General features: G+C 47.5%; 1 protein-coding gene across 2 annotated transcripts in view; it reads right to left on the bottom strand.

Annotated features, from left to right (window-relative positions):
- The window catches only part of LOC144935193 (GDNF family receptor alpha-4-like), a 50328-nt gene that overhangs the window by 15682 nt on the left and 17010 nt on the right, over positions 1 to 17636 (bottom strand). For both annotated transcript variants that reach the window (XM_078861678.1, XM_078861677.1), the window contains exon 5: positions 4238 to 4347. In XM_078861678.1, the coding sequence (XP_078717804.1) occupies positions 4238 to 4347 (110 nt within the window). The remainder of the gene's footprint in view (positions 1 to 4237; positions 4348 to 17636) is intronic.

Raw genomic sequence — 17636 nt, forward strand, 5'->3', positions numbered from 1 at the left:
CGTTGTTTGACTTTGCTGCAGCGCCATGTGGCAAGCCAGCAAAGTGTGGAGATCGGTGTCGGGGTTCGGGGGAAAACGGCGCCCAAGAAGAGGACTGAAGACTGTTTTAATTGTTTGGATTTGGGGAAGGAGCCCCCCCCCGTCCGAGTCAAGGGGCCTCTGAGGTCGATGTGAACCTCGCTTCGAGAGCTGAGCCGTGACTGAGAGCTGCTCAAGAGAAAGTGGCTCTCCCCGTACTCCTCACCCAGCACTCACCGATCGGGGCTACAGAAAGCCAAGACCACTGCACACCTACCCCTAATCACACCACACCAGGTACTCATTTGAGGCTGAGTCGACCTAGGGGAGGCTCAGGTCCGGTTCCGATAATATAATCGTCAACGGTGTTGGTGGCCGTGAGCGGGAAACGAACTCGTCTCTGGTTCGTAGCGCAGCAGCGCAGCGCTCACCGCTGTAACCCCCCAACTCCCCACCCCCTCAACTCCCCACCCCCTCAACTCCCCACCCCCTCAACTCCCCACCCCCCCCCAACTCCCCACCCCCTAAACTCCCCACCCCCCCCCCAACTCCCCACTCCCCCCCCCAACTCCCCACCCCCTCAACTCCCCACCCCCTCAACTCCCCACCCCCTCAACTCCCCACCCCCCCAACTCCCCCCCCCCAACTCCCCCCAAACTCCTCCCCCAACTCCCCCCCCAATTCCCCCCCCAACTCCCCACCCCCCCCCAACTCCCCACTCCCCCCCAACTCCCCACTCCCCCACCACCCCTACTCCCCCCAACCCCCACTCCCCTACCATTACTTACTCCCCCCAACCCCCACTCCCCCAAACACCCCCCTCCAACTTCCCCCCACCCCACTCCCTACCCCCTACTCTCCACACCCCTCCACCACTCCCTCCCAACTCCCCCCAATCTCAACCCCCTCCACCCCCCGACCACTCCCCCCACCCCCAGCCTCCCCCCACTTTATTTCCCACACGCTCGCTCGCCCCTTCAGGCGGAGTGGCCGTTCCAACATCACCACCATTAAGTACTTGAGCGGGCGCCTTGAGCCGTTTAGCGGAGGGCAATGTCTCCTGTTCTGGCAACAACAAAAAAAAGGATGCTGAGCGATAGGGAAACTTCTAGGGAAAATGTGGAAACGTCAGTAATTGGCGATAATTGCCTCCCCAATGTTTGGCTGCGGTATTGGCCACCACTCGTCAAAACACGGGCGCAGAACCCCACTACGATAATCAATTATCAGACGGCGAAGATTTGTTGTTAACCGATTTCCTCACTATAGATTATGAGCTAGCTTTCCCTTCGGATTCAAATTCGCTGTACAATTAACACATACTTCTTGATTAAAAACTAAAAAAAAAAATCTAAAACACATTCGTCAATAACACCGTGATCTTAAAAATAATATATTAAAAATAGGCGACGTTTTGGGCAATGGGCCTGCCTAATAGCACATTGATGTTGCTTGATTGGCCTTCAAACCGTACCAATTATAACCACTGGAGTATCCTTCTGTGCGTGTCAAGTAAAATAAAAACACATTCATTGCTCACGCGAGCCCAGCGGGTGGTGCTAATCTGCATTCGTGGACCCGTGGCAGTCTCAAATTACAGCTACGGGTTGACCTTCCGCAATGTTCTACTCACTTTAGTCACCCCGCATGGATGATGTGCTGAGTGGGACCCCTTGACCAGGGTTTCACATTGCAACCTTTCAGATTGTGAGTTGAGCACTCTACCCACAGCATACCTCAAACAGGCGTTTAATATAATGTCGCACAAGACAAAAATTCCCCCGATAGCCTTAACAGACTGTAGGAGCAAGTGTTGTTCGCGAGCACCGATGAAGGCTGGCACCACGCCCGGCCAACTTTGTCACCAGAGTGCCAATGTTTACACACCGCACCAGGTACTCATTTGAGGCTGATATGACTTAGGGGAGGCCCAGGACCGGTTTCGATAATCGTCACTGGTGTTGACTGTGAGCAGGAATCAAACCCGGTTTTCTGGGTTCACAGCGCAGCGCGCTAACCATTGTACTACCGCTCCCCACTGTATGTTATACACATCGTGTACATAATTTATGCACCATCTCGGGTATTTGCAGGAATGTGCTTGTCCTGGAATTTATCCGTAACAGCTCTTCACAAATGCCTGCAGTCTGTCCTTTTTTTTCTCATGAGAGAACTACATTTTAATCTGCAGAAGCATGAATTACTCTAAACAAAGTTAAGCTTATTTTAAAGAAAGTATGATGAGTCAATTGAAAGTATTTTCCTGTATAATTACTTAAATAAGCGCTCGCTGAATCATTTCCATTAAGCTGAATAATAATTCTTAAGGATTTCATAAAGTAACTTGGCGTAATTGCTCAGTCGATGAAACCAATTGAGTGGACGGTGGAGTTTTTTTTTATTACAGTTTTTTTTCGTGAGTATTTCATCTCGTGGAGTCTCAAGCGCAAATATCATTTGAAAGAAAAATACTAAGACTGTTATTTTAAATGCGAAGCATTAAACTTAGGCATTCAAGAAAATTGCGGGAAATTTAGACCACGTGTCAAAATGGTCAGTAGTTTACGTGAACGTGCAATACTTCTGTACTTTCAAATATAATTATAACATTTCATTATTGTTGTCCCGACTAGGTTAATTTGAAAGTAGAAAAAACAGTTTGCAATTGAACTACATTTTTTTTTTACAAACTATATTTAAGGTACACGTGGACAATTGCCACAAACAAACTATATGTCAATCATGCCCTATTTATTAAAGGTCCGAAATTTGGCAAAAAATTGCAGAGACCCTAAATGTTTTTGCTGTACGTATAGCGCCTCTAAATAATAACTCCGATGAACCGAGGATTTCTGGGGTTCGTCATTGTTGGAGAACCTACGTATGAAATCAACGATCGCCATGCTTAGTAGTCGCACGATAAGTATTCCTGGAGTAGGCTTTCACAGCTGCCTTGAGAGGCACTTAATGCACTAATTGCTTATTCTGAAGTTGTGGGAACATTGGGCCATGCTTCCGGGGTCAATGGCTTGCGAACATGAAAAAACCGAATGCTGTTTGCAGTTTGGAGGCGTGCACGCTTTGAGTGTGCGATGGGATTGGGTCGCATCCAATTTCATCGCTACCAGAATAGGAATAGGAGGTGATCGAATTGGCGGTGGTGGAACAGGTGATCGAATAGGTGGTCGCATCTGATCCGCGCTGTCCCATTCATCGTTTCTCAGCAGCAGAATCCAATGACCATCGGGAGTGATTGGAATCAAGATTTACATTACCGAGTAACAACGTGTGATCACGTAGCAATTTTGTAATTTCAATAACACAAGGAATGTTTAATTAATTAACAAAAACGTGTGTCCGTGGCTTGTTAAAACAAAAGCTTTTCTCAGTGGAGAGACTGTAGCCTAGGCAGCAGGACACTAGGTGGCAACGCTGAATACACAGATGCCAACTTGGCTTGTTTTATGTTTGTGTTGAGCCGTGTTGTCTATCCCCTGCACCTCCGATTAACACGGTTGGCTACTTACGTTGCGACAGAAGGTGGCCATGGATTGGTTCTCGTTTGGGATTTGGATTTTTACGATAAAAAAACACACACACACGTTAATTGAAGAACGTCGAATTTTAGTTTTTAACTGTTGGAAAAAAAACTGGAATATGTTTGACAAAAGCTGGCAAGTGAACCCACGTTGCCATCAAGTTTCCTACACAGAGGCGTGTACTGGGCATGCTCTCCCCCACCCCCACCAATTAGGCCTACTTTGCGAGGCTTTACTTGCGATGAAAACACCTCGTTCCACGGTCGATTTGTATTCCTCAAACTGCATACTTGATGCGGTGGGTTTTGTAAAATAGTGGCACATTAATACAGCCGGCGGTTTCCCTCACGATTGAGCATGGTGAGGGGTGAGCACTCATCTCCACCCTGGGCTCGTAGTATACATTCCACATTGCTATGGTGGGGACAATTTTTTTTCCATAGGACAATCGTTGTTGACTCCCCCCCCCCACTGCCTCCCCCACAAAGTAGGAGCCATTTTATCTACCACCATGGAGACGAAGGGGCTTGACCAGGACTTGACCTCACAATCTTTTGATGGCGAGGCAACACAATTTGCCACGGCACCACTTTGCCGGATCTCATGGAGCGTTCGCGATGGGTACGTTTGGTTTGTTTGCGCTGAACAATAATGCTGTGCAGCGAAGAATGTGACCTGACCAATGAGCCCTGTGTAGGAGAGCAGACAGGCGGCGTAATTCTCGTTGTAGCATCCGCTGATGGACTTTTTGGAGGGACTGCAGTTGATGATGAAGTCTGCCAGCCTTGACCTGGAGGAGGCAAAAAAGCACAGCAAGGAAGGAAAGCGTTAGGCTGCAAATTGGAGAAGGATCCAGATGACGGGGGTGCGGTAAGGGAAGAGTGATAGACCGCATTAGACGTGGAGGTGCCTAAAAGGTTAGAAAAGTGTCGCCTAACAAAATTATGCGTTGCACCATTAGAGGCAACGGAGGCTCTCTGAGACCCGTGTAATCTAATTGGCGATGGTAGAATGGCATGGTAACTCTACACTCTCGTTCAGGGGCCGATGGCAGATGGAAGCAGCGGTACTGTATCCGTTGAAATGTGCAACTCTAGAGAGTGTACGCTCTGACACGGAGAATGAAGCGTTCGTGAGAAATGCAACATTAAGGGGGGCGGGGGAGGGGATGTGCGCTCATCCGCCTTGCGTGGCTGCATCAAACTGTAAAGCAGAGCGGGTTTAATGTAATGGAATGTATGATGAGAGTGACAATCTATATGGTAGTTAGAGTAATACATTTAAAATCGTAATGAAATGCTCTTGGGATTACACTATCAATGGCCCATTAACAATTCATAGTTTTCAGTGCAAGATGTGTCCAGACGACAGTGCTTATCTCCGAATCCCCGATTTAAGTAATGCTTACTGCACTTAAAGGCAACGCAGGAAAACAGGATTGTGGTTCGCGTATTAAGATTGATCCGTGCGGCCAAATGCCACGTGTGTGAGTGACAGCGCTGTGCGCTGTAATGGTCTCAGCGCAACCGGGCTCCACCGTTTTTATTTCCTCTCCCTCTCTCCCCCTCCTCCTCCTTCCTCCTCCTCGTCTATCATCCCTAATCCCCCCCCCCCAGCATCTCCGCACATGCACACGCCTCTTCAAATTGGGGCCCCCCGCGCATAGCCTCTGAACCCGCAAGCCCATCCTGCAAGCGCGCTCACCCCGTTACTCCCACGGCCTCAACGTCGTGGAACAGCGGAACAGTGAAATAGTGGAACAGTTGCTTGAGCAGGAATTTATGGAACGGGGTGAGGGGAGGAGGGGCGGTGCGGAGCACGTGGTTAGGGGTAAGGATGCGGGGGGGGTCACTGGTTAATTTTGGGGGTCACCGCTATAGCGCGTCACCAAAAGGTGGCTTCGTTGTTCTGCTTTGTCTCAATAAGGCTCGCGGTGCTGGGCGGTGAGAAAGTAAAGAGAGGGTGGGGGGGGTAGAAGGCCGTAATCAGCACACAGGTGTTTCTATTGGCGCCCCGTGGGCCACCGTAAACATTGTGATTGAGCAAGGAGGGGCTCAGAACTGGCACGCTCAGCCCGCTCGTCAGACACCTCCTGTTCGCTCGTTGCATGTGCCTCGTATGCGTCTGATGTGGGTTCAGATGTTGAGAATGGGGGGGCCATGCAATAACGCTGTTCCTGGACAGCTTTAATATTAAGGGATGGATGCATATTTGATTAATGTGTGCTATAATAGAGGGGCCTCGCTTTTTTCTCTCTCTCATTTTATTAATATCCGAGTGACAACCCCAATGAGATATAACATCTGTTTTAGAAGGGGCTGTTCTGGTCGCATGCGGGAATTTAAATTCTGGACCTCTTTTCCCATAAAAAAATCAATTCACGGAGCCATCCTTCCATCAAATTATATACCACCACCATATATTACCCGCGGTGCTATTCATAAGAAAGCTCATTCGGATACATTATCTCTCTTAGAAGTTTGCTCCCGAAATGTAATGCCAAACATTATTGGGTACGAGAAAAAAGGACTACTTTAAAATCATCGTTTCTACTTCACTGTAGGCTCATACAAAATGTTGGGTGTTCTACTGAAACAACAGTAATATTTTCTTGTTCGCACGGCTGACGTTGGTGTAGAGCAACAGCTATAATTTGACATCGGGGCGGCTGGGCCAGATGATTGTGGAGCAGATAAGTGCCTCGCTGTGGTGATGATGATGATGACAATGATGGTGATGATGATGATGACGATGATGCGTGTATTTTTTACTTCTTTCGCAACCGTAAATAGCAAACAGTGCTAATCGGAGGTGTGCGGGGAAGGACAAAAAAACTGAACACAAATCAGTTCTAGATAGCTCCAGCGGTTTCCTAATATCGTAAGGAAGAGCATTCCAGTCGGCCGCACATGAAAGTGGGCAACAACAGTGACCGTCTTTGTTCGATGGCCAGCCAAAAAGCCACTGCTGTGAGGATGACCGGAGTCCACGTGGTGGTTCATGCTCCCCGACGAGACGATGTCTCCTCCGTCAAAATGAATCACGGCGTGGAGTCGTTCTACTCTCGATCACCACATTCACCACTGCACGCTGACCGCAGATAAAAAAAAATCAATTTGCGGGTCAAGAAACCGCATCTGCTATCTGCAAGACGTGGCCTCGTAACCACCACCCGCTGCGTGAATAGCAACACTGCCGCCCGCATGTTGACGATCATGACGAGCTGCTGCACCTGAGATGGGCCTCACCTTGTGCATAGCTAACGAACGCTCGGGCGCCACCGTGGCGAGATGTTAACTGCCTCGCCGGGTGTACAGGAGGTCGTGGTTTCGATCCTGACTCTGACGCCTGCATATGTGGAGTTTGCGTGTGTCTCTCTCTCTCTCTCTTCCCCGTGGATTTTTCTCTGGGCCCTCCGCTTTTCCCCTCCACATTTAGAATCAACATCACCACGCGTTCAGACGATTTGTCTGCTGCCAATTGCCATACGTCGATAAGCCGCTTCGCTGAGCTTATCATTTGTGATGACCAGGTCGCTTCTGAAAAAAGAAGCTACATCGCTCAGCGGGCCTTACCTGGTGAAAATCAAACTTTAGTTTAGAAAATCAAACTTTTGTTTGGATGCGATCGCGAGTGAAACTGCATCTCCCTCTGCCCTCCCCTCCGCTCGATGTCCCCGTGCCGTCACGTCTCCTGACAACTCGCGTGTGCTCCCCACCTCCTCGCCCCTCCCGGCGCGATTCGCTTCTCTTCACGCTGTGAGCGGCGGTAGCAGCAGCGGCAGCAGCGGCAGCAGCCACCCAGCTGCTGTATGCGCGCGTGTGGTCCTCTAGCGGGGCTATTTACAGTCGCCGTCCTCTGTACGTCCCCCAATGTGGACAGCTGTTAGCGCGGTGACCCCCCCCCCCCCACACTGCCCCGTGCGCGGGTTACGAGGGTGTGTGGCACTGGGGTGTCCGACTCTCTACTTTGCACACGCACGCGACAAAGACAAAGATCCCCCCCCCCCCCGTGATAGCCTTAACAGACTATTGGGGCAAGTGTAGTGAGCGAGTAGCTGAAAATTGTGAATTTGTGGCCAATGTAATTTTACGTACACGTGGACAAACATGGCTAAAACGGCACTCGCCCTGCATCTCTGCAACAGGTGTGAGCTGTAACAGGTGTGAATGTAACAGGTGTGTGCATGTAACAGGTGTGAGATGTAATAGGTGTGCATGTAACAGGTGTGTAAATGTAACAGGTGTGAGATGTAATAGGTGTGCATGTAACAGGTGTGTAAATGTAACAGGTGTGTGTGTGTGTGTGAGATGCACACCGAATGTACTGCCTCTTCAATGCCCTTGGCGTGCCCAGGCAATTCTCTGCCACTTTGTCTCCTCAAGGGCGATGTCTACTCATAGCACCAGGTACTTATTTGAGGCCGAGTCGACCTGCGGAATTCCCAGGACCGGTTCAGATCATCGTCACCGGTGTTCGCCGTGTGCGGGAATCGAACTCGGGTGGCCGGGTTCATAGCGCAGCGTGCTCACCGCTGCACGCGCGCACGCGCTGCATAGTTTTGAAAACCACTCGGAGCTTAATCCCAAGTAATGCCAATGTACAAACTTTGTGAATGTGATATCATCATCAAATTGATGCATTATTCATGTTGCGTTCCTGATCAAGACAAGCGGAACAAGGTACACGTGTGTCCGTCCAAAGGACCTCCATATTGACCACCCCTTGTAACACAGGACAAAGATTCCCCACAAAGTCTGCAGACTGTCGGAGTAAGAGCTGTTAGCGAACGCCTGTTCAGGCTGAATCGGGTGCACGAAGAAATGTGTGACCAGCATGCACCATGCCTGGCCGCCTTTGTCTCTCCACCATTGTTGAAGTAGGGGCTTCTTTTCAGGCTGAGCCTACCTATGGGAGGACTGGTTCAGATATAACTTGCTGCTGATGTCGGCTGTGGGTGGGAATCAAGCTCAGGTAATGTGGCCTTGGTAGTGCAGTGGGGGTCATCCAAATTGTCCCCATGTACTGTCCATACACACGTGCACTATATATGTGTGTGTGCCAAAGAGTTATCGCATTAAATTTGTGTAATGAACACAGCAAAGCTCAATAGTGCATATGAGAGATAATTATTTTTTGAGATCACCCTCCCAATGCGTCATTTGGTTTCACAGGACAGAATTGCTGCACATTTTCCCCATGATGACATGTGTGGGTGGAGATAACTGCGATGAGACCAAAAGGCATGTTTGAGCTGTTTAAAGTAATTCCGGTCCATCGTGCCGCAGTTCACACCTCCGGCCCAATTTCATTTGCCAGGTCACACGAGTCCCGAGGTAGACTAAGCTTACGATATTGCCCTCCACCCAATGACGGCGGGTGGAAGTCAAACAGCGCTCAATGGCTCACTGCTGCCGACGACCGGGATCTCGCTGTGTCCATGCAAGGGGGCAGCGGGGAGAGCGGGCACGAATGTTCCGCATTATAAGTTCGACTGGTTTGTCAGATCGTGTACATAAATAAAACAACCATTGGAACCTCATTTGCCAGTAACAAAATATGATAATTGTTTTTTTACACTTTTTTCTGGCAACAAAACTGACACCTTTTTCTTACAAGGAGTCATGTTTGCATTGACCACAATACCTGCAGTCGAAATGCAAACAAAAAACATAACTCTGATAATGTATGCACTGTCACAGCCAGATTTGCTGTATCAAGTGATACAGCAAGTGATACATCAAATCTGGCTGTGACGGTCCCACCTGATGACGGAGACTTATGTTGCCTCTGAAACGTCGTGATTGTGATTATTTTAATTTTATTAATTTTAATTTCATTTTTTCACCTATGTGACTTTACCGTAAATAACGCTAAAACTGGCAATATTTTGGGGGAGGACCTCATCCAGCGGTGTATTGACAAAAATGGGTGGACATACACAAGCACAGTTGCACTTTTTAACTTTATAAATAAAAGTAGTTATTTTATATATACATTACTTAGATTATATATTTCCTCGTTTGGTCCATGTGTCCTTTCACAGGCTTGCTATGTTTCATGGGAGGGCAGAGACTGGATTCACCTTCATTTTTCCCGACGAGTTGAATACCATTGTGTGTTTTTTTTTCAAGACTCTTTATCTTCATTTACATTTTGACAAATCTGTGGCGCAGTGGATGTCATCCAAGTTGCGGCAGCGGCGGGGAGAGAGTCTGCTTGGCACGTAAAGGGCATTGAAGAGGCGGCACATTCGGTGTGCATCTCACACACACCTGTTACAGCTCACACACCTGTTACAGAGATGCAGGGTGAGTGCCGTTTTAGCCATGTTTATCCACGTGTACGAACAATTACTTTGGCCACAGGTTCAAACTTTTCAGCAGTGTTAGTGAAACGTAGAATTGAGCACAATTCCACACACACACACACACGTGAAAATAAACGGGTTATCAACAATGCAAATCTGTCCAATTATCTTTTTTAGGCTATATTGTATAATGGAAATGGAGCCATGAGATTGCAAACAAATACTTCCCTTTGATGTGTTAAGCAGGCGTTACTGCAAGTGAGCATACACCGTGAGATAATTCTGAAAATAAATATCCACATCAGCAGAGGTAAATGAAACAGCAGACTACAAACACATGTACGCAATCATGTCTCCAGTATAGCTATATCAAGAGACACACTTTACACCCGTTTGGTTGTGTATTCATGCACGAGGAAGCCATCAAATGGGAAGACAATATGCTTTCATCAGTTAAAAATGCTCTGTTAACTTGAAAGGCCTGTCTCTGTTATCTCAAGAACAGAAGATTGGAAACAGGAGTACAATTAAGTAGAATAAATACAGTGACCAATGATGTTAGCTGCTTGGCACAAACATTGGATGTGCTTCGTGGCAGTTTGATGTGTTACAGTATGTTCAGTGGGATGACAACGGTGATGAATATGACAAGAAGAAATAAATACGGCCTCATTGAAATGTAAACAAAAAACTGTTCAGGATTATTGCCGGCTATCGAGTGATCTCTCTATGTATGTTGAACATCTTTCGCGCCGTACGTAGCCAACCGTGTACGGACCGGAGATGCGGATGATGATGTCTACGAGCAGGGCAAAGAAATGCAATCCTTGACGGCTCACTGGCCGATTGTTGTGAATGCCACAAAGCAGCAGGTTAAGCGGTGATTCGCATTAACCTCCAGCGGTGTGCTTTAGGCGCGTGCCAAAAACGACAACTCAGCGGAGACTTGTTGGGCAAATGTCGAAGACAAAGTTTGGATCATGTAAACCTTCCCTCTGTGCAAGGCGTACCGACGATGTTACCGAAACAATTTCAAGCGTATGCATAACGTGTGGACACATTGACAATGCGGATTACTGATGGAATTGATTTTTACACGGCATATATGTGTATAACCTACTAAAGTGCTGCAATTATTTTACATTGCAGACACGAAACTACAGATCAAGGCCAGGAGCATAAAACGAAAGACACTGGGACCAGGCTATAAAGAGTCCAGCAAACTTGTACATGCATAATTGGGGTATTTGTAATTGCATTTTTGTATTTGCCATTGTAAATATGAATGTAAAACTAAGGACAAAATCGGCCTACCTTGTTGGTACGCACGCCTTCACGATCCGGTCCCAGAAACTGTTGCGAATGCACAGAGGCCATTCTCTATCCACAATTGGATGAAGGCCGATCCATATTTGTGCTATTACCTCACTCTTGTGCAGTTACATTTATACAATTACCGTAATTGGTTTTAAAAGCACATGCATAACGCAATTGACTAATGGCACAATACAAAGCCATTATTACGATGGATCATTGTTAAACCAGTTAATGCAATGAACCATCTTTATACACTTCCCAAATTGCCCATTCACAGCCGCCAATGAAACGAGCCGCCTTCCCGTTTGTTAAGCGAACGAAACGCTGACCCAGCGACAGAGACGAATGCCATAAAATTTGAGGTTCAACCATGCTGCACGTGTAACGCTGTATCTCGAGACGAAGCCGTGGACAAGGGAGTCTTATTAAAGTCAGTCTGGCATAAAGCAAATTAAATCCAGCGCCGTTGCTGTCGGCCCGAGCGAGGAGTCTGCGTGTGTGAACGCACACGTGGCACGAATGAATGGACGCGCGCAATCGCGCTAACACGGGCTTCTGGCCGTCTCACGGGCTAATGAAAAACACTTTGTCTCTCCGTGCATTAGAGCAAGGTCCAGCTCCACACGCACGTGCAGAATATGTAGAATGCACGGTCACAAATGGCTTTAATGAGCTTCGTTGTGAAAATAGAAGAAAAAAACGTGCACATTACTGAACTAGTTATTGTCTGATTTTAAAATGGATACATGGGTAGCTAATAATATAACGATTGAACAGCCCTTTCTCAATCCAGTGTGGGAAGAAGGTCTCCTCCATCCTGGATTGACTATGGGGGAGGGGGGGGGGTTGACTATACTTCACCACGCTGGTCAGATACCACTCGCTACCAATGTCAGCCATATCCAGGAATCAAACTCCACTCGCTGGGTTCACTGTGCCACTGCTTTAGTTAAATTGTGGACCATTATTTTTTGGGGGAAATGTATTTGCAGACGCTTAATTTTAAGATGTAAAAACTATGGCATCGCCACACAGTGGCCTACTTTTTCCAAATTCTGTAAATGTCTTTAAAGTCCCCTTTAGAACGTGCATAGTGCTTCTGGTAATGAAATTACCGGTCAAATAGGAAACATTCAGGCATCTCTCCTCCTACTGGGCTTATATCGGGTACACAAACGAGTGTGCGCTTACTGAATGCGGACATATGTACCCTAAATGCACACAACAATTATACACGTTCTCAATGTGTGTTGACATGAAACTGGGCCGCATGGTGTGAATACCAGCATCATAGCCAGTAAAGTGCAATATCCTCTGATTCTCATGTTCAGAGCAAACGTATTCCATGTAAATGGGACGTGGGGGGGGGGAGTTGCAATTTAAAATTCAACAATGCTCCAGTGCTTAGCACTCGCTCGCAGTGAATAAGATCGAAAATGCAATAGAATAATAAAATACACCTCGACTCGATCAGCCGTTTCTTAAGTAGCCAAGCGATCATCGACTCCTGGAGCATGCGATAGGCTTTGCGTATTACAGCGGTGCGTCAAATAGTTCGCGTATGCAAATGAATTGTCCCCGGCTATTGAGGCGCAATAGTTGTGTTGTTGTCGCTACGTGTACAGCGTTAAAGGGATGCTTGATGAGGAAGCTGGAGTTCACGTGGTGGCTGCTGTTATGCGTCGTCAAAGCGAGCTGGGTGATCGCCAATGCCACGGCTGCGTATTGACTCAAAACGTTGTTTTGGAACATTGCACACGCTGCGTTGTTTCCAGTCGTTGCAGATCATTCTCACAAAGTAGGCACTCGTTGGTGCACGTGTGGGTGGGTGGGTGGGCGAGTGGGTGGGTGAGTGAATCGGTGGGTGACTGCGTGTGTGTGTGAGTGAGAGAGTGAGTCGGTGGGTGAGTGGGTGAGTGAGTGCCTGAGTGAGTGAATGGGTCAATGAGTGTGTGAGTGAATCGCTAAGTGAGTGTGTGAGTGAGTCGGTTGGTGAGTGGGTGAGTGAGTGCCTGAGTGAGTGAGTGGGTCAATGAGTGAGTGAATCGCTAAGTGAGTATGTGAGTGAGTCGGTGGGTGAGTGTGTGTGTGAGTGAGAGAGTGAGTGAGTGGGTCAATGATTGTGTGAGTGAATCGCTAAGTGAGTGTGTGAGTGAGTGAGTCGGTGGGTGAGTGGGTGAGTGAGTGCCTGAGTGAGTGAGTGGGTCAATGAGTGTGTGAGTGAATCGCTAAGTGAATGTGTGAGTGAGTGAGTGTGAGCAGCGATTTGCTGCTGCTGTGTTCATGCTGTGGAGCGCAGGCAAGCAAAGCAATGATGTCCGGCTCATGCTAGGTGACGTGGTGCATGCTTGCTTGCATGTCCAGTGATTAGAAATCAGAAATATTCATCCCTACGGACTTATCCCGATGGCGGGCCATTACATTGTGCAAGGCAAAGACAAAGATCCCCCTGTTTTGGCTCAACAGACTTTTGGAGCAAGTGCTGTTCGCGAGCATCTATGAAAGCCGGCAGTGTACACGTAGGGCCGGGTGGCCAGCACCACGCCCGGCGGCCGCCTTTGTCTCCATCGTGGCGATGTTTACACATCCGCACCAGTGACTCATTTGAGGCTGAATCGACCTAGGGAATGCCCAGGACCAGTTCAGATATTCGGTAAAAGCTGCCCGACCAAAGGCTCCCGGAGACGCGATGAGGAGAGGGGCACGTGTTGCACGTTGCTCCAGCAAGTTGCGAGATACAAAGAGGGACGGCGACATCCCCACGCAGTGAACGCCAAAGGATATCGCACGGACGGCTCACGATCCGGTCTGACGTCAACGCTTTTTGTTTGCTCTTGAAAAGTACGAAATAAAAATTAAAAATTAAATCCATTATGGCTGACATCTCTGCGTTTTAAAATGCCTACCAATCCCCCACCCGCCTCCCTAAAAAAAACACTTCCCATTACGAATGATCAGCATCGAGACTAAAAGAATAACAGAGAAATATTAAATTCTCCCAAATGCAACTGTCAGCAGTAGCAGAACACGCGTGCCAACAAGGACACACTCAATTGATTTTGATAATGTTGAAGTTTTGTGCAAAACTAGCTACTACTGGCCAAGACTAATTAGAGAATCTATCGAAATTGAAATAAATCAAAATAACTTTAACCATTCGGATAGCTACCGTCTTAGTGCTGCGTGGAAGCGAATGATCAAATAATACATTATTTAAATGTATGCCTACAAAGGGCAGCGCACTTCAATAGGGATTACCGTTGGTAGCGCTATTTTAATAAACACAATAGACAGGAAGGACAAGCTCAAAGGGCTCGCATAATGCACATGCAGAATGTACGTTGACTCAGTAATTCCCCCCCTACCCCCACATTGTACAAGAGCGCAGAAGGGTGGTCAACGCATCTACGCCTTTATATAAGGAACGAAACAGTAAGACTTCTTATTCTTTGTTCTTTCGGTAAAGTCACGTAGAAGGGAAATAATACAATAATACAAATAAAACATAATAAAATAAAATTCTCACGACGTTTCGGCCACAACGCAAGCAGCCGTCCTCAGGTGAAGAAACAGAGCTGTCGGAATGATGAAGCTAGTTGTAATTACTGGCGAAACGTCGTGCTCAGATTGTAAATGTTGTGGCTTGGCTCTCCAACACACCGGTGTGCTGTACTAGTGACGAATTGGCACGTTCTGTTTACGTGACAACCCTTACTAGTTGGCTGTGTGGGGTGGTGGCGGGTTTTAACGACAAATGTATATATTTACGCGATCTAACCCAAAAAAACCTCTTATGGATAAAATGTCCTCCCAGCGTGAGCGCATATAAATATACAAAAATAAATATACAAAAACGCACGGACTGCATTGAAGGAACAGACGGATGTATTTTTCAGTATTTTACAACGCCTCCCATAAAATGAGGTAATAACCACAAAGCGAGATGGCAACAGGGCCACTTAAAATGTCCCTGTCATACCTCGTTTACCATAGCCAAAGAGGCAGCTCCTTTAGCCACGCAGACGGGTGGTATGCACGTATCTCTGCCGTCCCCTTTCGTTTTTTTTCATCAACCGAGAGATTAAATAAAACCGATTGAGGCACATGAAGCATTGCCTCTTTTGCAAGGGCGACCCCGGTAATAAATCTGAAAATAGTAATTTAACAATTTACAGGCGATCGTCAATCCATTGCTGGATAGAGATCTTCCCCACGCTGTGTCGCACACGGCGGCTGTGTGACTGCTGCGCGTCTACACGCTGCTCAGGGCGGGTGCCACGGTGTTAACTACCTCGCCTGGTACACAGGAGGTCGTGGGTTCAGTGCCGACCCCGACGACGCCTACTGCATATTTGGAGTTTGCATGTCTCTCTCTCTCTCTCCCCGTGGTCGCGTGGATTTTTCTCCGGGTCCACCGGTTTTTCCCCTCCACGTTTAGAATCAGCACGCGTTTAGAGCGTTTGGCTGCTATATATTCCCACGTGATAGGCCACTTGGTTGAGCTATCATTTGGGGCCAGGTCGCTTCTGGAAAATAGTTTAGTTTAGGGTGGTGAAGGGGGAAGCCTCGGACTCGTTTAGATGTCACCACTGATACTAGCCATGGGCAGACATCTAACAATAGTAGTCCAGTTCAACTCACGGTATACTAACCACTGCACTACGGTTTGTAGCTTTCTGCTGTGAAGCAATTACATCACAGTGAAAATGCATTAAATGTAAAACCACATTTTTCTTTTACGTGGTTCGGAGCCGTCATTAGTAACTGGGTTGAGAGCAATGGCTTCAGAGTGCATGGAAAACGAGATTTAACCCTGTTTGGGTGATGGGTTAATCTTGTCGCATGGGGTCAAGAAGCCTTGGGTCTTCGGCAGTAACCCACTGCACGTGGCTTTTATTACTGCTCCGAGTGCAGTGTGTTACGTAAATGGACAACCGACCCCGGCCAATTTTAGCCACTTGTGTGGGTCCCAGCAGTGGCATGGGAAGCAGATCACCAAATATATGTTTTCTTTTTATGGCAGAGCCTGCCCCTCTAAGTTGAGAATGCTAATACGAAGCTCAACAATCAAATCGTTCACTCCGTACGGCGATGCCTGCCGGCGGGTTTCCGTTTCCATGATTGACATCGGGCGGCGTAAATTAAAACGCAGCAGCGGCTGCTGTGATCAGCGTGACGATCTCTGCTCGTGCCGTGATCGCACGAAAAAGTATATTTTAACTTCGAAATTAAGCTCCAACGGGAAGATCGTATGGCGACCCGCCGAGAGGAGTTGCAGCCGCTGCCAGTCTTGTTTTGATTCACACAGCCATCGTGTGATTGATGTGGAGACAATAATCTTGTAAAAGCCAACGTTTTATTTATATATATATAATTACCAAACAACCTTCTTAGACGAAGCGAGGAAGGACTGTAAAAAACACAACACTATTGTATCAGTGCCGGATTAAGGTAGTGCGGGGGCCTTTAGCATATGTTATAAAGGGGCCCTAAATAAAAAAAACATAAATATTAAAACACATTTTTTTACTTGCATAGCAAAGTGATTTTAATTTTTTTTATTTGCTATACAGCCAGATAATACGACAAATCGCTAACCGTAAACACTCAGTCGTTCATAAAAGTTGAAGGCGGTATAGTACTATAGGAGTAGAGCAAGTGCGGAATCACCGAACCGGAATTGATAGCTTGAAAGCATTTGGCGCGGGGCCCTTTAAAGTGCGGGGCCCGTAGCTACTAGATACTTTTGCTACTAGGATAATCCGGCTCTGTATTGTAAGGCCCTTAGCATGGACACACCGCAGCAGGCGACCCCGAGTGACCCCTTTTTAATAAATAAATGAATTAAAACGAAACCATTAGGCCCTGCCGCAGCGTAAACGGGGTGTCGGCTTAACGATGTGGGAAGAGTGCACGCTCATTACGAATGCAGATTGTATGACGACGTTGCATTTTCGCAGGAAGAAAACGAACGCAGCGGCGAAGTACTCTAATGCAGGAAGGGTCCACGCGCTCCTTTATTTATACACTTTATTTATTGAACAGCTCCGTCAATATCCTTTGCTCGGAATCGCTTCACAAAATGTCAACGTGTAATAATAATAATAATACTTCGCAGGGATGCTAACGGTGTGCGCGCAGGACTTTGCAATCTCCTGGCGCGGCATTTGAAGCCGATGTCAAAGTTCATCAGAGCCCCCGTTTCGCCTCCTGTCTCGCAAGCAGCGTAAACGAAAAGTTAAACTCAATGGGTGGCACCACAGTCGACCGACGGGCCGCGTGCGGTGGGGGGGGTAAGGTGTGGGTGCTCCCAGCTCGCCAATGAGCGGCTAATCTGTGCTCACCTACAAGGGGGAAGATCTTCCTCCACCGTGGGATCGAGCGGCGAGTTCAAGGCTGCACTTCATACCTATTCTACACACTTTTATACATTTTTTTTTATCTCGCAGTCC

This window comes from Lampetra fluviatilis, chromosome 12 (genome assembly GCF_964198595.1).
Source record: "Lampetra fluviatilis chromosome 12, kcLamFluv1.1, whole genome shotgun sequence".
Taxonomy (NCBI): domain Eukaryota; kingdom Metazoa; phylum Chordata; class Hyperoartia; order Petromyzontiformes; family Petromyzontidae; genus Lampetra; species Lampetra fluviatilis.